The sequence below is a fragment of the Amblyomma mixtum genome, chromosome 5, assembly GCF_055824585.1.
Source record: "Amblyomma mixtum isolate Tamu chromosome 5, ASM5582458v1, whole genome shotgun sequence".
Taxonomy (NCBI): Eukaryota; Metazoa; Arthropoda; class Arachnida; order Ixodida; family Ixodidae; genus Amblyomma; species Amblyomma mixtum.
Genome location: NC_143016.1, coordinates 5030459 through 5055833, shown reverse-complemented (window position 1 = coordinate 5055833; position 25375 = coordinate 5030459). Strand labels below are relative to the sequence as shown.

The 25375-nt window shown below is 46.5% G+C and overlaps 3 protein-coding genes across 4 annotated transcripts in view; 1 reads left to right on the top strand and 2 right to left on the bottom strand.

Moving 5' to 3' along the window:
- alpha-Catr (alpha-catenin related) overlaps positions 1 to 7091 on the bottom strand; it is a 100779-nt gene extending 93688 nt beyond the window's left edge. Inside the window, exon 1 of the mRNA XM_089543156.1 lies at positions 6997 to 7091. Coding sequence (XP_089399282.1) covers positions 6997 to 7086 — 90 coding nt within the window. The 5' untranslated portion in view covers positions 7087 to 7091. The remainder of the gene's footprint in view (positions 1 to 6996) is intronic.
- Positions 7092 to 7478: 387 nt separating this feature from the next.
- Positions 7479 to 18454, top strand: LOC149341210 (ATPase family gene 2 protein homolog B-like). Its single transcript, XM_089543153.1, has 9 exons — positions 7479 to 8688; positions 10522 to 10689; positions 11625 to 11792; positions 12955 to 13167; positions 13647 to 13788; positions 13869 to 13903; positions 15325 to 15441; positions 15988 to 16110; positions 18040 to 18454. The coding sequence occupies exons 1-9, from the start codon at positions 7612 to 7614 to the stop codon at positions 18163 to 18165; spliced, it is 2169 nt and encodes a 722-aa protein (XP_089399279.1). The 5' UTR covers positions 7479 to 7611; the 3' UTR covers positions 18166 to 18454.
- Positions 18455 to 18900: 446 nt separating this feature from the next.
- ash1 (histone-lysine N-methyltransferase ash1) overlaps positions 18901 to 25375 on the bottom strand; it is a 67457-nt gene continuing 60982 nt past the window's right edge. For both annotated transcript variants that reach the window (XM_089543151.1, XM_089543152.1), the window contains 3 exons: positions 21136 to 21208; positions 20918 to 20998; positions 18901 to 20658 (listed from right to left, as the gene is read on the bottom strand). In XM_089543151.1, coding sequence (XP_089399277.1) covers positions 20557 to 20658; positions 20918 to 20998; positions 21136 to 21208 — 256 coding nt within the window. In that variant the 3' untranslated portion in view covers positions 18901 to 20556. The remainder of the gene's footprint in view (positions 20659 to 20917; positions 20999 to 21135; positions 21209 to 25375) is intronic.

The following is a 25375-nucleotide window of genomic DNA, read 5'->3' as shown; positions in this document are numbered from 1 at the left end:
TCACCACAGTACCACTTTCTTACACATCCTCTGCGCTCCCGCCACCTCATCCTGTGTGAAAGCCGGAAAATCGCTGTCCAGGAGGAGTGCGATGGCAGCCGTCGACACCTGAATACCCAAAATGGCGGCATGACCACGTGACCAAAGGTAGCAGCGCCAATGCTCTCGAGCTGTACAGGGTCACATACTGACTGTAAAGAACAGACCTTTTCGATAATGCCTGCCCTGGCGTCGCAGTATACCGCTCGCTGGACACTTGTGTGCAACTGGCGCTAGCACGATGGAAGTGGCGGCGGAACCGGTTTGCAACGGTCCAGACAGGAGGACTTACGACATCTTTGGAGCACACCCTTTCCACATTTTTGGCAACTGTGGTGGCAGTCATTACGGTAATGCCTCTGCATATCCTGGCGTTATTAATCTATACAGATCAAATTATTGTGAACATGGCGATTTTTTTTATCATGTGATTCTGACTAAGTAACTGAAGGTCACAGACAACATCCCTGCACCGCTTTTAAAACCAGCGTGCTTAGAAGTGCGAAACTAGTCGCCAGACAAATTTCAACTATTCTTGAAGCAGTAAATTGTAAATTGTGAGGTTTAATGTCACGAAGCGACACGTGGGTTATGGGGGACGCCGTAGTGCAGGGCTCCGGATTTAAACGGGGATTTTTTAATGTGTGCTGACGTATCGCACAAGGACACACGGGCGATTTTGTATTTCTCCATTGAAACGCGGCCGCCGCGGCCAGGATTCGATCCCGCGACCTTGGGATGAGTAGCCGAACGCCAAAACCACTGAACCACCGCGGCAGGTTCCTTGAAGTAGTTAGTAATTAACTGCGTGTATGCAGGAACCCAAGGCAATAACACGATTGCGTCGCAGATGGTTAGCACCACCTCCTCTCCATGCCTTAACCAGCTGCCATCGGCACCCGAAACCTGAACCTTCCCTGCAGTGCGTGCGTGTCCACGCCCCTGCAGTGCTTTGCATTTCTGCAGCACTTTGTTCAACCTGATATATGCGTATACGCGGTGCCGCAATAATGACTCCGGAGATCCAGGGCCGCCGTCCCCTCCATCTCTCGCCCTTGGGAAAACGCACAGTGATCGGACGACTTGGATGCTCCCCAAATGAGCTTCTAACGAGTGCCGCAAGGCCAAACAGCACCGGACGCTAATCAGCCTTGAGTATTCATTAGCATAGCTAGGCGACGGAACGGCCTCTCATCTCCATTTTTTTCTGAAGTATCCAAGAAGCCTGCATCCTTCTTATTCCGAGAAGACATAACTGATTCCCTTCGCGAAAGGACGGTGGCGGATGAGCGCCGAAGTAGCTCAGAGTCTCGAGTCAAGTCCATCCTGAAATACGACCAGCGGTTCCTTCAAACTTATTTATTTCGCGAGTGAATTACTTGGGTGCATTGCCACGAAGCCTTGCGACGTTGCGGCAAACGACGGCTTCTCCCTCGGAAGCACGCTGCCGCGCTGTGTCGACACGGCGTTGGCAACGTGGCGAAGCCGAAGTGATTGCTGCAAAGCCCCGATAAAGGCCCCCCACCAGTGTAAGTATCCCATTTTGATCGGTATGGGCAAGAGCCACTTTCGAACACCGGTGAACGAGCGACTGGGGGTGAGCGTTTTGTATCACAGCTGAGCATTACACGCCCGCAGGCGTCTTGAGGATGCGTGGCGTTAGCAGCTTTCCTGTCTTCCTGCAAATCAAAATTCTTGTTGGACTGATATCTGCTTTCCGAAATCCCAGCAAAGACTTTTCGCACCGCTCCGCTCTCGTGGTTGAGGGACTACATACTTCTCGGGGAACAACACAGTTCCCTGAGAAGTATGTACGACAACAACAACAACCAGCTCCGCAGCACTGCAAATCCGGCTATATATATATGCCCATAACGTTGCTGAAGTCAAATGAGAAACAGCCTGGTCTCTCCGTAGCCATTTTTTCTTACAACAACGCTTCAGTGGTTTCAGCCTTTAGCTTCGGCATTTAGAATTCCGCATACAATTTTCTGTGGTGCTTTAAATGGAGCACAAGAGTGGTGATCGTATCCGATGCCATTCTCAGCGCGTTTTCAGAACAGCAGCCAGCTTCAGTTCGAGAAACTTTCAGGAAATTTTCCATATGATGCTCCGCGTGCTTATGCGTCTTGTGGATTTCCTTGCGGATGATGAAGCAAATCTATCGTCGCAATGAAGTGAGCGCACAGAACCGATTGTATCAAAGATGGGGAAACGAAACTATGTCACGAGACAGCGCACGGGTGTTGATACTAGAGGCAGTTTCACGGGACGACCCTGAGGTTATTGTTGCGGACTACGCTAGGTGTGAGCGATTTCGCGGAGCCCCGGAGAGCCCCAACTGCGCATGCGCGAGGAGCGTGAGGCAGTTACTGCGTAATTTCCTTTCCTTTCATTTTCATTTCAAATTTTCATTTTCTGCCTTCCGGCCCCTCTCTCTATTTCTTCTTTCATTCCCACTTCCTCCCTTCCTCTACAAACGGATGACGGGTATCCACCGAGATATGTGAGCCAGTTACTGCGTAATTTCCTTTCCTGAAATGCAATTTTCATTTTCTTCATTACGGCCTCTCTTTCTTCTTTCACTCCCACTTCCTCCCTTCCTCTATGGTGTGGTTCGGGTGTCCACCGAGATGACAGAGAATTACTGGGCCATTTCCTTTCCTCAAAAAGCGTTGCGTTCAAAGGGCAAGGAATCGCGCCGAACGGGTGGCGGCGTTCCGTGGACCCCCTGGCAGCGCTACAACACGCTGTCGCGTTCCACTTCAGCTTAAGCGAAGTTTCAGCGTAATTAATTAGCAGTTAATTATTGGTTTGGTTTATGGGGTTTAACGTCCCAAAGCGACTCAGGCTATGAGAGACGCCGTAGTGAAGGGCTCCGGAAATTTCGACCACCTGGGGCTCTTTAACGTGCACTGACATCGCACAGTACACGGGCCTCTAGAATTTCTCCTCCAAAGAAATTCCAGCCGCCGCGGCCGGGGTCGAACATTTAGCAATTAATCAGTAATTATCCAATAATTAGTAATGAACATTACTTAGTAATTAGTCATTAATTATGAGCGACGTCACCAGTGGCACACAGGCAGTCAAAGTGGGGCGGGAAACGCTTTCGCCTCTATGCCCTTTTCAAAGTGCCCCCTGAGATGCCGCCGCCGCTGCGATTGCCGCGCCGTTGCTTCCGCAATTCTACTCGGGATGGCCATTGGTCAAACCACAGCCAATTTTTGTTGCCGTCATTCGCGTTTTCTTATTTAATACGGCTCAAAATACGCAGTGTCCAGATTCTAGCAGACGAAAACTGGGGTGGAAGCGATCGTCGCAAAAATGCTGCTGCAGCGAGGGCGTACCACAGCTTCACCCACCCCGCAGGCTCCGTTTCAACGCGCGCTGAGAGTGATAGATCCGTTTATTCTTTAAGGCGGAAGCCTTTAATGCCTCATCGCTGTAAGCAGGAGTTGTCGACAAAAATGTCACGCTTTTCAATTGGTCGAAATGGGCGCGACGTCACAGTGCGCGAATTTCAAGCGGGGCCAATTGTAATGTGGCTAGTAACCATGCAACCAACTAGAGGAATGGTATAGTGATGCTCCAAGTAAGTGGGACTGAGTTATTTCATTTACAACATGCTGCAAGCCTCAGTTGATGCTGTGGCAGTTTTGAGACATAGTATCACACACAGAAAAAAAAATCAGAATAGTGATAACGACATACATAATGACGGACGTATATATCACAACGAGTCCCTCATTTCCCGACCGTTGTCTGCTAAATATAAAGCTTAACGAGGGTTAATTTAGTTTTGGCAGTCTTGATGCCATAGGTAGCAAAGAGAGTTCTCGCACTGCTGTTGCTCTCACCGTGCGATCACGTTCCACGGGGCACTTGCGGTGAGGACGTTCTGTGTCCGTCGCGATGGACGAAGGTGGCGCTGGTGTACACTCTCAAAGCTAATTTACAAGCAACATAAATGTCCTCGAAAGTATACAAGTACAGAAGTTTGGACAGCCGCCGCCATAGCTCAGTTGGTACAGGGTACCGTACGCAACATACGGAGGCCGTGAGTTCGGATCCCACTGGCGGCATGTGAATATTTTTTGTTCTACTTTCTAATCAGTTATCTACCAGGCAAAACATGATTACACAAGTAATTCCCCATTTGTCAACGTAACTAATTCCTCTATACTCTTCTTGACTGGCTTCAGTGAATTAGCTCCTTTCATATATTGGTAGAGATAGAAACGTTGTTAGCGGTACATAACCTTCATCATTATCCCGTCTAAATCCACTGCAGGACAAACTCCATTAGTCTCTCGTCCATTTTGCTCTTCTCTTTCCCTGCCTCTCAACGTTATCGCGTGTTGTTGCGCCTCCTAAATTTAATTTCAAACCTTTCCGTTAGCACATATACGCATGAATTCGGCCTCGCATACAAGCCCTCAAAGCCGTTATCCACGCTTCCTTCTTAGGAGATATTCGTAAGCTACACATCATTATCTGACAGCGCTTGCCACTAATACACACCGACCTTATTTATTTTTTTGCCCCTCTTTCGCATGTTCCGGATCTGTAGTCGCTGACCTAGATATGAGCGTGATTCCTTTACAACTAAAATACTGTTCCAGGCATGTCGTATAATGTTGTTCCTTTTCCAGAGTAGTGGATACTCCTTTAATTTGCTTGACAGTAATTATAAGCCAACCTAGATCTGTGTGTATTTCGATCTCAAACATGCGCTGCAGTTCCTCCCCTAAGTAATCGGAACTAGGCAACTAAAATGTTTGCCATCAAATTTCAGCTCATCATACTCCAACCCTCCAAATTCATACCTTTTGTACACGTGTGGTTACACAACCTCTCGGCTCTTATTTACGCAAATAAGAGCGGAGAGGTTTTGTAACCCTACCTAGCTGGCGCCCTTTCCGATAAGTGCTCTCAGTTTTGCAAAGGCCAATCTCTGCTGTGTATGTCACTGCAGATATCCTCAAGCGCATTCGCATACGCGCTCCCTCCGCGCCCTGGTTATGCAGTGAATGCAAGGCTTGTTAGTGGTGCTTAGAACAAACAAACAAACAAACAAACAAACAAACAAACAAACAAACAAACAAACAAACAAACAAACAGAAAAATGAAACTGGAGAGGACACTTAAGTTCCACCGTAAGAGTATGACGCGGCAGCAAATGCCCAATTGGTCATTCCCGACTTTACATTCATAGATCGCTGGGAGTCCTCATACAACTACAGGTGCAGTGGTGCAGCGGTTAAACAATGCGCCATCGTCCTGGCAGGTGGCTGTTTCAAACACAGCCACCGGAATGGCTTGTGAAACCCAGGTTTCTCTTCCCGAGCAAGCTGCGGGGAATTTTCGCTCACGCCACCGGCGCCATCGCCGACGAGGACGACACCGGGTTTTCCGTGTGGGACCCTTATTTCTATCCCGTGATGTGTGGGAGTCATTCTGTATTGTCTAAATTTGCATACTTAGCTGCTTTAAAAATGAAATAGCACTCAGGCATGGCAAGGGGTATATTCACAAATTCCCGCATTATACGGCACAGCATGTGAAATAAACTAACGGCCTTCACGAAAATTACGGTAAAGAAAGCTGAATGTTTTAGTATTTTGTTCCATAGTATCACTGTAAAATTCTTACCTTCTTCGTGGTCATCTAAAGTCGCCAAGGAAATAGGCCGTAGCCTAGCTCCTCCAACATTTCCATCGACATCTTTCTTCCCTTCCATTTCTGTTACAGCCTTCCATTTTTCACGGTAACCGTGCTTTAATTTTCTACCTGTTGCCGTCAGTGCTCACAGAAAAACCATGATATGCATTGAAAAAAAACGACCACGACAATGAAAGTCGAGCCATCATCCTTGAAAAAAAAAAAAAAAAGATATATTCTGTTGTCAACAAACAAATTTAATGACCGACCTCACAAGTCTAGTACACGTTCAAAATATTTGGATTCCTTATCAAACACACTGCATATGGCCCAACCCAGGCATGCTCGAGAAATGCAAATGCGCACATGCACTTCTCTGTCTCTTTTCCGCCGTCTTATTCCCTTCATCCCTTCTTGCCAGATAACCTTTCCCACCTGAAGCACACAAGAAGCTTACAAATAAGAGCCAATTTCTGATGATAAATAAAAGAGCCTACTCTTAATTCGATGCTACCAAAACATAGCAACAATGAAAACAATTTTTTCAGATCGTCTCTTTATAGCGAATTCAATTCAATAATGGAGGTTTTTAAGTTCCACTCATAAGCGAATTACAACAAAAGATATTTATACTTTGCTTCGTCAGCAAACAAACACTGGTTTTGTGTAAACAATCCCCCTTCGTAGGGCTGTGGAACAGGACCGGCGAATGCAAGGCAAGCGCACAGCTAGAAGGAATTACCAGTTAAACTAGTTCCGGCCATACGCTGTCTTTTCAGAACCCTTGTTTCCATCTGGCTCTAGCTTTTGTGCAGACGTAAACAATGATTTCAAGGCTTTAGACGGCCGATCACTTATTACCCATAGTACCAAGCAGCTTATTAACGTAAAATGTTTTCTGCTATATCCACGCACGCGCTTTCACTGCTTCCTAGGACGAGGTCAATCGTTAAACCGCTGCGTCGCTTGTTTTCAGAAATAACTCTCACCGACCAAGATATTTTCTTAACTGCTGTATGCAAGAATATTTTCACACAGTGCAAATCGGCCATTTGAAACCATAACGAATCGCGCGAATCACTGCTGCACGAGTAAACAGCCAGCGCGCCCGATGTGCCGGCGATTGGAGAGTAGCGGATCGTCTGCGTCCGAGCATCGATAGCAGACGAAAACGCGCTCGTCCAGGCACGCGAGCGGCGGAGAGAGCACGTTTCCACAACTGTATCACCCGCTGCACAACTAAGGGCACCGCAACGGGCGTAATGCGAGGCACACTTGCCCGGCGAGTCTCACCTGTTGCACCAGGGGGGCGATGGTCTTTTCGATGGACTTGATTTTGATGTCCAAATTCCAAGAGTCCGACCCACAACAGGCCGCAGCCATTTTGGCAAAAACAGACGCCAGGGCAGCGCTCGGGTAAGGCGCCGCGGCGCTGCGATCACGAACGTCGGAAATGAAGACACAAATAGTAAGTACGAGCCATAGAGTTATCAACCTCGTCTACCCCGTTTAATTTATTACTGCGCTTTAGCTAATAATAAAACTACTGAAACAAAACTTGCTGTTTTTAAAATTATTAATTTCTGGTTATGGCAAATAAAATGTTGTAATGATGTGTTTCTCAGCATCATTCATTTATTACGTTAAAAAAATATAGTATTGCTAGTTATTATTGTTTTCAGCAAACGGTTAAAGCGAAAAATGCAATATACATGACACCATAGTACTGGCAGCACCGGCAGCACTGAGCCGAGCCTCTGAGCCGCTGAGCGGCAAATCCGCAAGTGCGCACGTGTTCTATGTTTACGTTCAACATGGTTCAACACCAACCCATCGTGAACTGCTGCAGCATGGAGCCATAGTGCGAAAGCTTTTAACTGTCATCCAATTTTGTGCCGTGAACAAAACATGACTTTAGCGTATGCTGGCAGTGACGATCGTCTTGAAGGATCCCAGATCTGTGAGGTTCCAGCTACATACTTACTTGCAAGAAACTGTCGGCCGCGGTCGCTCGTCAAAGTGACGGTGGTCGGGAAAACGTACTTGTGTGTTGTGTATCCACATCGGTATACGAGTGACGTTGCCTACATTGACAGGACTGTGGAACTCAGAGTTAATGGCAGTGACACTACTGCCAGCACGAACGACGTGCGCATTGATCTTCTCGGTCAAAGCCAGCCTGCCGACAGCGCTGAAGTCACTGTTGTACTCAAGTCTGTGCATGACTTGATCAAGTGGCATGAGGGTCGCCGCGAACGATTTGCCAACTGGCTGTCCAAGATTTTGCGAAACTATTACGTGACAACGGGATCGACATTTTTCTGCCCGTCCAACCGTCCCCTCGCGCGGCTGTGCGCGGTGCATGCGATCGTCATCGACCAAGTCTTCCCGAAGGAGGACGCCTGCAGAATAACAGGAAACACTAAAGTAACAGTTTCCAACGTCACATTCAAGTCGGAAGAAAACGATAGCGTGCTATTCTCAGATGTCTGGGAACAGGCACTACGAGAACCGATGGAGCTGCTTGCTAAGCTGTGCACATTTCCGCACAAATACCCCGAGACGCTCAAGAGTGTCGGGCTGCGACTTCAAAGTGGAATCTTGCTTACGGGGCCTCCAGGCACTGGCAAAACTAGCGTCGTTCGTCGAGTGGCCCAAAAATGTGGCTCTCACTTACTGAGCGTGCGAGGGCCGGAGCTTTGCCGTTCGGCGCCCGGCGACAGCGAGGCGCTGCTCCGCTCCGTGTTTGCGAAGGCTGCGGCGCTCAACCGAGTGCTACCGTGCATCGTGCTCATAGACGACGTGGACCTGCTGTGCGTCCGCAGAGGGTCCTCATCGTCGCAGCACGCCAACAGGCTCGTCACGCAGCTGCTGACGCTCATGGATGGCTCGGAGGACAGGCGACACGTCTTCGTTGTCGCCACAACGACCCGACCGAATAACATCGACCCAGCCATGCGTCGACCGGGACGCTTCGATAGGGAGGTGACCTGCATTTCGCTTCTCAACTCAGTGCACTGTGGTTCTGGCAGGGTACTTCCAAGCGTCTGAAAGAAACACCATTGCTACCCTAAGACCTGTGCCACACGCGCACTTAAAATGGCAGTAAATGCTTAAGGCCTTAAGTTTGTTAATGTCATTATTTTCGGAGTTGGTGCTACACGTCCACATTTAATGCCATTATCGAAAGTGACTATGACGATAACGCTTGCAAGGTAGTCAGAAGTTTCATCTGAATATAAACATTCCTAATGAGCACAATATATCGGGAATGTTGTTCAAATGTAATGTAAAAACGATTTTCTAGAAAATACGGCTGTTCCTGCTTTACAAGTCGAAAAAGTTGCCATAAACTCGCATACCAACACCCAAGTCGAGAGTACCTGTCAATAAGGCTGGTTAAAACGGCGCTCTTCGCATCGAAAATGCAGTATATAAATGCCTCATCTGACTGAAAGTTAAGAATTAACCATTTCCTACTGGTTAGGAAGTTGTTACTAACAAAACTGCATGCTTTTCTGCGTGTGGAATGGGAACGAGAGTACCCATTGCACGGGCGAATGAGTTGTCGCGAACTCAGTAGGTCGCGAATGGCAGTAAGGCTAATGCCATTAAATTTACGCGTGTGGCACCAAACGAATGACATTAAAACTTAAGGCAGTAAGCACTTAATGGTATTAAATCTGTCCGTGTGGCACGGGTATAAGTCACCATAATACTGCTTTGTTCTGGTGCTGTCTGTCGCTGATGTTCACATATCTGCTAGCCGATAAAGAAATACCAACGCATGAACTGCCCTAGGCAATGCTGTTCTTTGTTAACGTGGCACACCCAAGCACTGGCTGCGGATGTAGATCAAGAACTTAGTGCATCAGAAGCTTATGCAAGGCATAAAATAAAAACGAATATATGTCAGGAGTCCGGAGTTAACAGCCTTACTTGCAAGGGCAGCTCCCAGTTGCTGTCATGACGTCTTACTTTTCCCTTTTCTGATAACCTCTTTTGGGATCTCGTAACACATGGAGCATTGTGCCTTCTACACTGTCTTCAGTTTTGGTTCTGTTTGTTCACAGAGGTTGCCTTGCTTCCATCAAGCGATATTTGCAAGCGACAGGCAGTGCATTGGCTAGTTTTTTTAGTTGCATTTTTATTTGCGATACTAGTTTCTAACACACATGGCCTTAATATCTGTCTAAATCGGCTCTTCTGAATATCATTTGCATGTGTGGTTTGTGTCAAAAGTAAATGGAATACAGTATTGTGATCTATTTGAGCTGATTTTCATGTAACAGGACATTCAATAGTGTATAAATGCAGCATTAAAGCATTCGCACCTGGTTACGGCGTGCCTTTTAACCCCTTAACAGCCAACAGTTCGGACCAAACCGTGCCAAAGCAGTCTTTCACTTTTTAGGGATCTGAACTGAAACCTATTCCTCCCAAAGCTCAGAAAACATAGAAAGGACTGTTTTACCACAGCAAAAAAACCGTTATTGATCATGCTGCGAACACCATGCTACCTTGTTGGAAAGCCACAAAATAATAGGAATATCGCAGAATTATGGCAATATGTTAGACAAGGTGGGTTCGTCAAAAGCCAGTATGGATGTTGCAGCCAAAGATGAACTGGGCTTGTCTAAGGCTGTAAGAGGGTTAAATTCCACTTGGTCTTGTGTCAGTACACTTTGATTTCAGCACTTGGTTCCCTTTATTTCTGACGCCAGTTGCACTTTTGCTAACTGCATTTACTAGGCTGTGTTTTGTATCCTGTTAAAATCTTGATCCGTGTGAATATTCATATTTTTTGTCATGTTCCAGCTGTTGATGGGGGCGTTGTCAACTGAGGAGAGAAGTTGCATCTTACGGACTGCTGGAACAAAGCTGGGCTTGGACTTGAGCCATCTTGTGCTGCCCACATCTGGGTTTGTGCTTGGAGACATGATGGTCCTCCTTCGCGAGTCTCTCATGGCTGCCGTGAAGCGCACTGTGAGTGGATTTTGCAACAATGGTTTCGTCACGTTGACTTAGGATAGTTAAAGTTAGAATTGAGTTCGGGAAATAGTGTGATAGAACACGATGTGAAACAATCTTTGTTGCGCTGTTTTTAATTACCTGGGTTCTTGAAACAGAAAATCAGCAGACTTGTTTGCGATGTAGCATAAACAGTTTTGCACTTCCGTGTGTCCTTGATTGTGCTTATTTCTGTGAGCGGTCATCTTCCCACATTTTAAAACTATAAAATGTTGGTCAAGCATTGTCAGCCACAACTCGGACAGATTTCAGCTTATCCACACACCAAAAGTGGTGTTCATGATTCTTGCCCTTTTATAATCTAAAAAAGTCCTTAGTTTGTGATGGAATACTGGGTTATTCAACATTGAACAACCTGTTGCATGACGTGTCTGGTTAAGATTCTTCTGGTGACATACTTTCCAAAAGCTCTGCAGCTAATTTCTCCTAATTTTCTTCACATTTTTGTTGCATTAAATCTTTATGGTGCTTTGACGTAGACCCTCTTGTCCAGTAGCTCGAAGAGAGTTCAGTGAACTGCTTAAAAATATGCCTATAAATACTACAGGGCTTCAAATCTTTCTGGATAGATTGAATGTGGTTGGTGACATATGCAATGAATTTTTAAGAGCTGTGTGATGCTATATATAGTATTTGGTCTGCACGTGAAAAAAAAAAAATGTTCTTATCCTAGTGAGGCATGGACATTGACAAGAATCATTCAAATGGCTATGTCGGCGCCAGCGAAAGTGCAAAGTCTATTCAACTATTTCAAGCTGCTATTGCTGCTCCATGCAAGAGGGCGTGGAGACAGGTTGTGCTAAAAGCAAATCTTGGCACATGGTAGAACTGAACAGCCATACGTGGTGCGGAGTTCTGTCTCATTTTCAACAATTTCCTTCTTTTTACAGTCTTCAGACCACACTGAGACATTTGTCACAGAGAAAGACTTTCAAGCTGCTCTTGCAACAGTTCGATCAAACCTGAGCAGCCGTCTTGAGTTTGCTGTTGAAATGGTTCCTCGATTCTCTTGGAAAGAACTTGGAGGTATAGCAAGCATACAGAAAAAACTACAAACAGTAAGTGCTGCTCCCATTTATTCTGCTTTCATGAAATAATCCCTGCAATATGCGGGCTATGCTTTTTCCCACTTTATGCTCACTGTTTTGCAATGCTTAGCATGTTCCTATTTCCTTATATTAGCCCTGCTTATTCATGGCTGACTGTGTTTGTTGATCAATGGAAAGCATCAAAAAATTGTTTTATTACAGTATGCGTCAAGTTTGTGTTTGCAGCAAGCAGCACGGGGGTAAACATGTCACCTTATCTCAGTCTTCACACCATACTGTGCTATCCTGGAATTAATGGCTGTTGCCCTCTTTTGTTTGTTCATTAAGGGGCCCGGTGACAGCCTTTGATGAAAGTACCATTTATTTCCTTTTGGAATTCTCGTTATCCTCTCAAACTTGCTGTGTGCTTAGGATGTGGTGGCTCTACAGAGGTAGGCCCAGTGATCTTCAGCTGCTTATTTGTTGGCATAATGCACCATTCAGTCTTCTTTCTTGACTCCGAAGCAGAGTGGTCTCTCCCTTGCTCTTTTCTCACGGAGGGAAACTGGCCACTGGTGGCACTTCATTTTTAGTGATGCAGTGAAAGCCACTGCAGTGCAATGGAAGCCATAGAATGGAGGGAACATAGCAACAGGTCAACAAAAATGTCTCAGGGGCTCTTTGCTGATCAGTTCAATCTTTCTGCCCTTACTGGCTTGTCAATGTGCATGGTACTGAGTGTAGAATGTTTATGCCATAAGTAAATTGGGAAGGTAGTGAGTGCAGTACTTGTGGTGATGTGAAAGAGCTGTAACAGATTTTCATAGCTGGCTATGTGCAGCAGACATATTTCTAAGTATCAAATGCTTACAAGTGGTGTTGGCTCGGTTACATTCGAATTTTCACAGGTCATCACAGAATATTGCTGTTCTTTAATAGCCCTGTAGCACTTGCACAGTCATACGTGGAAATGGTTGTGTCACTAATAATGAGGCTGCATCAAAGGTGAAATGTGGGCTAGAAGGAAGAGCTGATAACATTGATCAACGGACAAAGGAAAGTGTCAGAAAGACACCATTGCCAATGACCGCTGCAATTTTTAACCCTTTCATGCCAAGTGCTACTTTTGCCAATGGGATGGAACTCTCTTTGCTTATGTTTGTGACACTGGGGTCCTGTCGTTTGAATGCAGGCAGTTGAGGGCCCTCTGCTGAATCCAGCAGCCTTTGGGAGGCTTGGAGTTTCCCAGCCAAGAGGTGTGCTGTTGGTAGGGCCCCCGGGCTGTGGTAAGACTGCCATCGCTCTTGCACTCGCTGCTAGCTGCCCAGGACTGACACTCTTCTCCCTTGGAGCGGCCAACGTGTACTCTCCTTTTGTCGGAGATTCCGAGAAAGTAATCACTGCGGTGAGTCTGGTCTCCTGTTAGTTTACTTGCCACTGGAGGTCAAGTAAAAAACTCAAAGTTCAGAAAAGCATGAGACCTAGCGCTAAAAACTTGTTAAGAAGCAGGTGTCGTCACTATAAAACAAAGTACAATCATGACACTGTGATGTGTGCTGAGCAGTAGAATGTGTTCTAATAAGGGAGCAAATTACTCATTGGCATCCACCCAAGCGCAGCCATACGGCTACGACGGAAAGCTATACAGCTTCCACAGAACTTCGTAGTTAAAAAAAAATTCATCCTGGTCCGGGGTTCCAACCCAGGACCACCGCCTCACCGGAGTAGTCGCTTTACTAACTGAGCTAACCAGGACGACAAGCTTGCCGTCCTTGCATTTAAGATAGGAAGATGCTGCTTTGGAATTGTTCAGCTGCCGGTTACGTCAGGCCGTTTACTAATAGTATGTCAGTTAACTTTTTCATGGTGCCTTAAATCTTGCAGGTTTTTCGACAAGCGAGGCTGAGAGCACCAAGTGCTATTTTTATGGATGACATAGACACTCTAGTTGGCCGCAGATCCGGCGAGCATTCAGGAGCACAGGACCGTGTTCTCTCTGCACTTTTGTGCGAGATTGATGGGATTGGTTAGTATGACTGATATTTTCTTTTTGTGTTCTGTTCTTCAACTTTTGTAATCTGATACTTACTTATGCATTGTGTGCAGGAAGTGGTGCGCTTCAAAGAGGTGGCAGTAGTGAGGTGAGTGTCGAAAGGATGTTTTCAACCACAGTGTGCTTGGAAAAACATTTTTTCAATGCTTGTTAGAAGGGAACACTAAAAAGGAAAGGACCCAGGTAAATATCTGTTAGTTGTCCCACAACCACAAAGAACAACCTCATAGCAAAGTTCCGGTAGTTGCCTGCCAGGTTAAAGAGGTGTTACCATTATCGTTATTGGCTTTGCTGAAGGCGGCTTGTAGGCATATGGTCCCAATGAAGAGAGTAGAAAGTTTTAGCGTGTTGTGAGTTAGAGACACTAATTAACTACAAGCATATGTGGCAAATGCAGCTAGGCTAGCACAGCAACGGTAGCAGTGGCAATGTATTAGTACTGAATTGACTTTGCCACTGTCCGGCTGTGCTGAAACTCTCTAACAACAGCGAGACTACCAAAGACAAATACGAGTCTTCTTTTCGCACAGAAAAGACTGACATTTTTTGCTGTATCAGCATAGATCTTGCTAATCAGTACGTACACATACATTTTTATGTGTGGATTGTACATCTGGCCCCTGTAGACTATGTACCGGGTGTGGACAGTCTAGCAAAATAATTTTCTTTTGAGCTAGAATTGAGCCCTGCGGACCATACACAGGGTGCCAACTGTATACTGGAAATTACAGTATCTCCAGCTTTAAAAGTCTGCTTCTACAATAACTGAGCGATTACTCTGTTTGATGCATATGTTTGCTTGAACTACACACATTTTTGTAGGATGAAATGATCACAAACAAATATATGCATAAGAACAAGATGGAAATTCAGTGGCATAAAGTTCTATCTTTTTGTTTTTTTCTTGCTGACCCTTACAGTTTATGACCTCTGAATAAAAACAAAACGGGGCTGTGCTTGGGGTACGTGGTCATAATCATCTTGACCAAATATTACTGCCACAGGCACCGTAGCGAGTCCACAGATTTGAATGAAAGACCACGTGTAGCACCAGCTTCTTGGTTGGTACTGGTGTGCATGTTCTGACACCATGATCAAAACACCCTGCCTTGATCATAGGAAATGCAAGAACGTGGCAGTTCCAGTGGGCATGCCATTCATAGCTGGTAGAAGAGGCCTGCTGCCTCTCAGAAACCTGGAACTCTAACCTGAGCTCACCCAGTGCTGAAGGCTAGCCAATGCGGCTTGCCAACAGCAAATGTCACGTGGAGTGCATGACAGTGCACACTTTGAACGGCGCTATTATTCCACCTTTTCTAAATATTTTGCCAGCAGCTGTGTTCTGGATATATTTTGTAAACCATAGAAAACTCACTGTCCTGACACAAAATTCATCAGGTAGAGTGTAGCTGTGTGGGCAAAAATACCGGGAAAGAATCTCTGTCATAGTGTGCTGTCGCCTCTGCAGCAGTGTAATAACAGCACTTGAGGACATGATTGTGTTGGCAGGGATGGCTAAACGTCGTCATGATAGCCACAACCTGCAAGCCGGATGCTGTTGATGATGCATTGCTAAGGCCTGGCAGATTTGACCTGATTGTCTACATCCCGCCACCAAATGCCAAGGTGAGTTTGTGGCTGCCATATACTGTAGTTGAGCATTTTTTTAACAGCTATCTCTGATTTAGTTATGCTTGCAGTGTAAAAAAACCACGCATAAAGACACGGGCAGAAAACTGGGCGCGAATAAAATAATGCGCAAGGGTGTACCACTGATGGTGCAATAAATACAACAGCAATAATTCCTGTGTCCGTGCTTTCCCGTCTTTTCCAAGTGCATCAGCTAACAATTGTATAAGTCGTGCTCAAGTGCATGTCTCGCAGCTTTTGTGAAAGGCATAGAGCAGTGGCTTAGTGTACACTGGGCTGTGGCACTAGAGCATAAAAGAATTAATGTGTTTACACAAACAACTTTTTTTTACTTTTAGTATGTATGTTTAATTGTTTAATGCACGAAAAGCCTTCTTGCACTGCATTTGGGGTGGTGGCTGGCACTGTTTTTGTGGCGCCTGTTGCAGCACTGCCACCTAATTACCTGCAGTATTCATACTTGAACTTCACTGCATAGCTGTAGAGAAACTTCGTCAGGTGCATCTCTGCTTCTACATGCAGGCCCGAGAAGAGATCCTGAATGCTCGTTGTGCAAAAATGTCTCTTGGAGAAGTTGACTTGGCATCTCTTGCAAAAAGAATGGAGCACTTCAGTGCAGCTGACATCATGCACCTTTGTCAAGCAGTGAGTGAAGTGCACCGTACTGCATTTAGATTTCATGATTGCATATCATTGTACTCGCACACACAGTTCAGCATTCCATGATTTTAGGGTTTAGCTATTTGAGGGGCTTGCTTCACTGCACCCTGAGGTCAGTCAAACAACCAGAAAGCTGTTTCAGTGCTTGAAATAGCTTTTCAGTGCTTGCAATTTGTGCTGCTGTTCTTGCTGCTGTCCTGTTGTTCGTGCTTCCATTCAAGCTGATTTCTTGCCTCTTGGTGTCCCTTTCTTGTTCTTTCCACCTTTCTTCTTTTGTGGTGGTTTAATACAGGTTCTGTGCGTTTTTCTACCTTTCAAACTCTCACCTTTTAACCTCATCCCAGGTTGCATGCCCTTCCAGTGACTTTTGAGCATCCCACTATTACTGTATTGCTTTACTCAGGGCTGTCTCTCATTGTTTTGGTTTCTTCAATTTTACCTTCCATTCTTTGCTTTTTGCCTCCCCACAGTTGTGCTTGCTACATTTCATGCCACGTCTCGGGCAAGTCCTTTCTCTTGAGCAAAGTATCAGTGACTGCTGTACTGGCCACTCTGCGTAATACGGCCATGGCCAGGCACTATTGTGCTAAGACATGCAACTATGACCCACACTGTTCTCCAGTCTCATTCCTGTTTTATCTCTTCGGGAGTAGATGGATTTTTCTGTTCAGGGGCATCTGAAATGGAGCATGTGTGAACTTGTCATACCAATGTAGTGACGTGTGCCAGTGCTGTCGCACTTAATAATTATCGGGTACCTCATACACCATTCCACTTGTCCCGGACTTTCTTTGTCATGTTTTACTGCAGAGAGCCATATTTGTTCCCTTTAAGCAATATTCACGTGGGCGATGAATCCCTTCCTAAGCAAGGGCGACTGCGCACATTACACCTGAGCGTAGGCATGGCGGTGCATCTGGTCACGCTCTGGCGGTGGACACTGGCGCAAGTGACGCCCTCTCTCTGCGCTTTCTTTTTATTGGTGGGGCCTGAGCAGGGTTTTTATTGCGTCTGGAAAGTTCATAGCCCGAGTTCTGCGAGGTGCCCACAATGGCATTTTGTTTTAGCAAGTGGTTCAAACGGTAACAATGATATCTCCCTCAGCTCTCGGCTGCGCATGTTGACCCATTTGAATACAGTGCAGGGAAGTGAGTACCGCCGGAAGGAGATGTTTGGGCAGCTTTCTGTGCCTACTTCTATGCTGGGGTCCCTCATGTGAATGCCGCTTTAAGTGCAGTTTCGAACCCTGAATGAAGGTCATGTTTTCTGCGCTGTCCAGCTAACAGCAGCAGCGACATTGCAGCATGACAAGGTGCTTCCTTTTCTGCCCATATTTTTACTGGAGGTTTGCATTTCTTTCCAGCACAGTTTTTAATGTATAAAATGCAGTATATTGTTACATTTTGGCTTTCCCAGGTCTTTGTCTAGTCTCCTACGTCTATTTTTATTCTTCTGCATAAATGCACCTGTGTAAGACACCAAACATCATGAAATGGGCCAGCATCCCTTATATAGCTGCTGCTGTAATACATGGGCTTCATTTCAAGCTCGCCTTCATAACAGAAAAGCAGCACTCGTGTTTATATCCACAGACGATAGCCTCAAAGAATATATGGGCCCCTAAGGGAGCTCTGTTAAGTGCAGCAAGAAAGTACAGTTGTGGGCAAGTACAAGCACCTTGCCGTCATCTGACGAAGCCCTCATGCAGAGCGGCAACCTTGGGAACATGAGGGAGGTGGTACTGCATAAAACACAGTTAAGGTATAGCACGAATTAGCCTGCAAGCTTTTCGATTGCACTTCTCTTCCTCCTGTTGCATTGCTAGGCAGAGTTCTGTCTGTTGTTGCTTGTGGGGTGTGCTGCAAGCTATGCTTATTTCACTTTTAATTGCACTGCCACTTTTCTTTTTTGCAGGCTGGCCTGCAAGCCATGAACGAACTCGGATTTAAAGCGCTTAGTGTGGAGCAGCGTCATTTTGAGCATGCCCTAAGCAGCACATTTCCATCACTATCTCCAGAGCAACTTGAAGTATTTGAATGACAGTGTGTCCAGTTTTGCCCCATCACTTAAAGCTGTTCTTATCCAGTCTTAACACAGACTGAGCCAAAGTTATCTACCTACGCTCTCTTCGTCTTTCACTGTTCCATCAACTGCTTTATACAAAAGCTAAAAACAGGCTAAACCGATGTAGTATTTAAATGGAGCAGGTTACATAATTCATACACAGGTGCTTCTCCATGGCAGCTCAGAGCAGTGCTACAACTCGCGAAGTTATAGAAGACTGGGAACGCTGTTAAACCTCAATAAAGCAAGGACTAATTTATCCAGAGTTGCGACTTAAGAGTCCATTTCGTGATCTTAGTTCCATTAGAGACCATGCATTTCTTTATGCTATTCAGTGAAATAATGTTTTGCTGCAGTTCCAATTTAAAAGACGCCTCACACATTACTTGCACACATCGGGACCCCTTGTGACAACCAGAAAAAATTGCTGGGCAATTTAATCAATTATATATGAAAGTTGCAACGGTAAATTTGAATGTTGGATTCCCCATACGATTTCTCCCTCCATCTCCAACATGTGCTATATTCCAAGGGCTTGTTAACCGCTCTCACACTTTCATGACTGATGCTTGGAAATGGTGTTGCATGTCTTCAGTGAACTACCTTGTACCTTAGTTGTTGCCTTTACCAAATCTGTGTACAATAGCAAAAATGTGCTGTGCTGGTACCAATGCAAGCTTCAAGAATGAACATAACGCTCATATGCAGATATCATTTTTGTCAAAAATAACGTTTAATACATGAAGACACGGCTTAACACCAGGAAAAAAAAAAAAAAAAAAACATGCTGATCATGTAAATGTGAACAGAGCAAGGGTTCTGTTATGTACAGATAATGATTTGCAACCGTTTGAAAATGAAATGGTGTATCCCCACAAATGTGATGACCTGTGCAGTGAAGCTGCATTGAAGTATCAGCTAACGAAAGAAGAAAAAAAAAATGCTTCACAAAGCTATCTCTTCCTCCTCTTTAAAACCACTGAGTATTTATATACAATGACTCGAAATGGCATATACTTTCTCAGAAGCTAAAATCCAAGGTATGGTGCAACACAATTAAAAAGGCCTTTAAAAAAATTGTAATGGGTGCTTTCTTTTTTTTTTTCACAACGGTTGCAACATGATAAGTCTATTAAGGGGGCCTGTAGTGAACAATATGAATTCTTGCTTCTGCAAAGCCTCATCCCCCCTTCCCGACAACACATTATAGTAAGGTAAAAAGAAATTGGCAGTTTAGGAAATGCATACAGTACAAAAGGTGTAGACGGGGACATGGGAGTGCAGATGAGCTGGGACCACAAAAAAGGGCAATGTGTAAAGTGCAGCCACAACATGCTAAAACAAAATAGAGTAACAAAAGCAACATGTCACATATAAATAAATAACAGAAGCCTCGGCATGGAGACCTCAATGCTTTGCATGATGCAGCATCCATGCTTTGGCTTTCATTCTCGGCGATAATGTAGTCGATCTACACAGACAGCCCGTGCTAAACAAATGACCCACAACCCGAAAGAAAGAGACTCACTGTGGCGAAGAAGGCTATGCCATCACCTGAACTGATCGGAGACACCACGTGGCTACAGCACCGCATGTGCTTCTCAGATGCAGCAGACAAGTCATTTGGCATTGCTGCCCCACCCGGCTGCAGATAAGTTCTGCCTCGCAAAAACCAGGAAATACATTTGTGCCACACGAGCTGACTAAAACACCAGTTCCTGATATCACACAGCTAGTCGCACAAGCAGCAAAGCTGCGGAGAAGCTGTTGCATACACTTCAATTTACGTCAGTTTTGTACTGTTCTCTTTTCGAGACGAAAAGCAAGACAGAAACGCAACACAGGGGCAGGTATGGCATGCACACTGCAAACGTGGCCAAGTGCAGAAAGTGTGCGGTGGTGCAGAAATCAAAAGGGGTAGGCGCAAAACATTGTGGGAAACATGACAATTGAAATATGCTGCTTCAACGGTCAACATTTCGAAGAAAGAAGGGAGAGGCGATGGTGAACCGTGGCTCCCAGATGAAATGCATGATGGGCCATGCGATGCATATAAACGCCGCCGCGGCATTTGTGAAGAAGGCGACCGAACAACAATGGCTGTACAAGAGATGCACGCTTCCCGCAGCACACCTCCAGAGGTCCTGCCTCCCAGGGTGCAACAGAAGAGAACACCTTGCAAGCAGCACCACTGGTGTGGCAGCCTACTGCTTTTCTTCTGGTCTGCTTGCACCCGAGGAGACCTGTGCGCTTGCAGGGCAGTGACGGGGGAGCCCTCCATCCTGCACTTCTCCATGGAGCAGCTTCAGTGTAGGCGTCACTGTGATGAGCATGTGTGTTGGAGCATGGATGCCGGGAAAGCGGTGGCTACCGCCCGGACGACGGAGGCATGTCAGCAGCTTCCTCTGCTGCTGCAGATGCCACCAGGCGACGTACAACCTTGGCCAGGCGCTCCTTCTTCACCTCCCGCTGCAAGCAGCGAAAAGTTGACACTGAGTCAGCCAGAGTGCTTTTGGTGGGTCAGCAGCAGAATTGCAACTCTGAAGCCACTGTGTTTGAGGCTTCAGCCAGTGACACATCTGAGTGCTCTACAAAACTTCAAGAGGCTAGCAAGATCCCAAGGAGAACAGAATGGGATCGTTGATGAAAAAGGCCCCCCCTTTTTTTTTTTAGGAAACTCTATGCAGCTTGACTATATTTACTAGGCATCAAGGAGTTTTAGACTTACATCAGCGCTCCGTTCATCAGGAAAGCCATGCGTTGTCTTTGCCCGGCTGCGTTTCTGGTACACAATGGGATTACTCCGAGGCTAAGCGGCACCACAAAAGAAAGAAGGAAAACGAAAATAAGGACACACTGCAGTGAAGTCAAATGCGGCGTGCAGTAAAAAACAGTGGAAGGGTCAAGACGCTGTAAAAACAAACAAAAAGTTTTCAGAACACTGACCGAGTACGTCCTCTTCGGGGTAAGCTTTACGTCAAAAGCATCAAAGGCGTAGCTTTTCATACAAACAGGAAACCTGCAAATTAAGAACAAAAAAAAGGGAACAATGTCAAAGTGTCCCACTGCTACTACCAGGCTTTGCATATTGGGCAGCCCTCGAGTCGAGTAATTGCACATGATCTCACATGACACACACTTCAGTCATACAGGCAATCTCCAGTGCTCAGGCAATGCTACAACTGTTCCAATGCATGCCTGGAAACTGCTGCCGTCAACTGCTTGGGTCACCACAAACGCGGGACTACTTTCAATTGGAGACGCACACGCATGGTTGAGTGTTGCTTGCCTAGGCTCTTGAAACAGCCCAGTTAGCTGATGCAAGCCATGTGTGGCTTCACCAGAGCGCTGCAGCTCGCAGCTATATAAGCAAAGGCAGCTTGCGTGGTAAAGCACTACGGGTGCGCCTGAAAAATTCTTGCGCCTCTGTGTTATGACACTGCAAAACTCCATTGCAAGTTGCCTATAATGGGAGCAAAATGACATTTTAAAAGTCATGCAACCAGGCCAGTAATTTCAGCACATCCTTTCTTCCTACCAACTAGCTCAAACCACCATTTTGCTCCTTTCTTCCTAATGACGAGTAATAGCTTTTTGTTGTTCCATGCCACTAGCATAGGTGCATCCTATTTTTGCTCTCGTACAGCAGGCGAGTGTAGTGACGTTTTTGTCCTTTCTGGTGCAAACTATACACAGAGATGGCTGAGCAGTGCTGAGGCACCACTGCATAGCAGCACGGCCTCCGACAAATCGCCAGCTGAGTGTCATAAAATGCCTTCAGCATGTTGCACTAGCTGTATTCCTTCTGGCCATTTCGATGTGCTTCACATGCACTGAAGTTAGCGCATGTGCATCTCGTCAAATGCTGAGATGCCTTCTTGCAGTGCAGTTTCGGTACGAAAAAAGATGTACATTAATGTGCGAAAGGGAAAGAAACGACTAAATTTTGGCAGTCAAAATAGCAAATCCACCCATTATGTGACTGCATCCATTATATGAGTAGATATGGTATCAGTTCTGCAATTATACGAGAAGGAGATTACACGACATTCAAGCACCACTTTGAAAAAAGTGCGTGAAGAGAACATGCTGCACGCACTGATTCGAAACTAAACTTATTTTTAATTCAGAGGGAACAGACAATATACACTACAGTCCACTTATAACGGCCGCAGTTATAACGAACGCTAGCTTAATACAAATGAAGGCGGATCTACTGCTAAAATATGTATTAGAGCAATGGTGATGCATGTCAGATACAACGAACAAGTGTGGCCGCTCAACGCACTCGGTTACAGCGAACGAGGAGGCGCTTCAACTCTGCTCTGGAGTAGAAAGCCCCCGTTTCTCTCGGAAGCGGAGAGCGACAAGCACCTCCAAGCCTCCGTCACACCATCTCCCCCAATTTCTAAGAAAAGAATGTTACCCCCAAACTAAAAAATAAAATAAATATTGTGGGCTGATTGGAATGCTGACAAAGCTTTTTGCCAGATGCGACTGTCCAAATGCATGCCTTGAAAGGAGCTGGTGCAAAGTGCAGTAAGCTTTGAGTTACCGTCCTTCAATGTCCGAGCATGGAAGGGAGCTACCAGCAGCCCGTGTGTGTCCTCAGGAAGACCAGCAAGGCGCAGTGCTTAGGAGGCTACATTCTCATGCACACGACCCAAAGGGCTGGATGATGCGTGACATTTTGTTTGCTGAGCGTGCCAGCAGGCATAAATTTGCGACTTGTGATGGAGTCTAGTTCTAAAGCGCTAACTGTAAAGTGCTGTGATAGGGTCTAGTTTGAATAAACACATGCATACAACAGATTTACACTGTCTGACTTGGTATTTTTGGCTGTAACATGGGAAATCCACTTAGTACGAACCTCGGACACAACAGTCATGACCATCAGGTTCGTTATAAGTCGGCTCGACTGTATACCAATCCATAGACAAACATACAAAAAACAACAACAACAAAGGCAATCAGACAACCAAAAGCACGGGAGCCAGAACTCAGTCCCGCCACATGATGAATTCTCCTTCCTTGATTTGACGTAACACGTGCTTTTGGTTGTCCGATTAACTTTTCTGTTTTTGATATTCTGTATGTGTGCCAGTAGATTGGTATACAGCAGAACCCTCTGTTACATGCTTTCTAGCACTGCACTTCCATGAGCCAGTCCCGCTCTAGATCCCACAGAGGTCCATACTATACAAACGCGGCTGTTACATTGCAGGTCTGGCACTGTTCCCTTGTGGTTCGTTGCAAGTTTCACCTTGTATAGTAGTTTACCCCTGCTGGCTTATCGACAGCCTACATTCAACAAGCGTGGAAAAGCGATGGCTGAACTCTACACTCCATCAGCACATGACTGCCACCGTGTATGGCAGCTTCTGACGTGCTTCACTCATGCCGATACCACCCACGGTTATCGGTGGTGTGAATTTGTTGCGCTGCTGATGATGTTCATTGCTGCTGAGACAAGACTCCAAATGACTAAGCTAAAAGGAAGCTATGCCGCGACCACGGAGATAGAAGCATTTAGGAGGCGAAAGTCGCCTCTCTCCCGCGACCGCAGAGAGTCACAGGCGCTGTCTGCTTCCTTCGACCGCCGCCGGATGCCGCCCTCGTCAGGTTCCCGAGGACGACGCGCGCTCGCGCCGTCGCGCGCATTTCAGTGCTTCCGCGGGAGAGTATTTGCGCGGCCAACATTTTCTTCACAATAATGTCATGCTGCCCTGAGTTATCGTGCGGTAAAACGTGGCTTCGTAGTACGGGAGGCAATCGACATTCGAAGTCTAACCGTTGATGTTTCCTGCGGCCCATTTTGACCCGAATACCCAAATAGAAGAGCTCAAGCATGACTAGCTACAATGGACCGCTCCACAACAAGATGAAAGAGGCCGCTCGGTGACACGAAGCCGTATCGATACGTGCAGTGCCCAATTAGCAGTGACAGCGTTGTGATGCCCTTGCAGCTAAAGAGGCAGGGGAGATAAGGAGCCAGCTGGGCTCGTTCATCGTGGGATTCGACCCGCCTTACAGGGAAAGTACAGCGTTTGGAAGCCCACTTCGGCGTCCCTCTGACCGCAGGGGATGAAAAGGGAGCGGTGCAATGTTAAAAAAAAAATGTGAGCCCGTCCGTGAGCTGGCTAGTTTAGCCACAGCTACAAGCACGGCGTCTACAACTACTTAGCCGCCGTTCTCCGTGCAAGCCGGCTGGAATGGTAACATTCTTGATACCCCATCAGCGGCCCCAGACCACAAACGGAGGGGTTCCCTGTAACACCCCGCCAATATATTCCCACACTGCTTTTTTTTTTTGCACGCTCCGCCGTCCCCACGGAGATAGAATCGTCCCGAAACCGCGCCATGCACCGCGCAGCGCGGTACCTCGCGCTGCCCAAGCGGGCACAGCGGGCACCGCGCGTGAGCGCCATCTACTGCGCGCCACGGAAACCGACCTCCCTTCCTCTCCTCCACGTGACGTTTTCTGGCCGCCCGCGCCGGCCGCGGGGGCCTGGAGTTGCGCCTCCTAAAAGCCTTCTATCTCCGTGGCCGCGACAGACGCTGCGCGAGCAGCACAGGTTGGCTCTGTGGCTTTTGTTCATGTCGTATGCTTTTTTCTTGTCCCCTGGAACTTAAAACGATGCATTCTCTAGGTTCCCTATCCTGCAAGTTGCTGTACTGTTGCCAAGGCTGAAACTGAAAGTTTAAACTGAGGGCTGCTCGCGGCCCAAAAGGTGCTGCACAGAGGAAGGGTGGAGGGGGCAGTGTTGTGCCTAGTAGGTGTGCGTAGGAGAAGTTTTCTCCCACGCATTACCCTGTTTCCCAGAAGACATGAACTGCAGGGCACTGGCAAAGTTTGCCTCCTCCCACAAGCCTTAGGGCAGGAGTCAGTATCGGATTTTCCGGGCAACCAGATTATCCCACTGGTGTGCATCATGCTTGCCTGCATAGGTGCACCACAGAACCGAAGTTGCATGAATAGGGTCTATAAACTCTGCCTGTCCAGATGGCGATGTCTTGTGGCCACACTGGCCCCTTCATGGCGCTCCTCATATAGAGTGCGGTGCAATGAACTGATGACGGTCTGTTGCACTGAGCATACTATGCAGGCCAAACGTCCGTGCCAGAGTTCTATCCGAGGAGGTCAACCTTAATTGCATTTAATTCAACAGTATGTAGAACAAAAGTG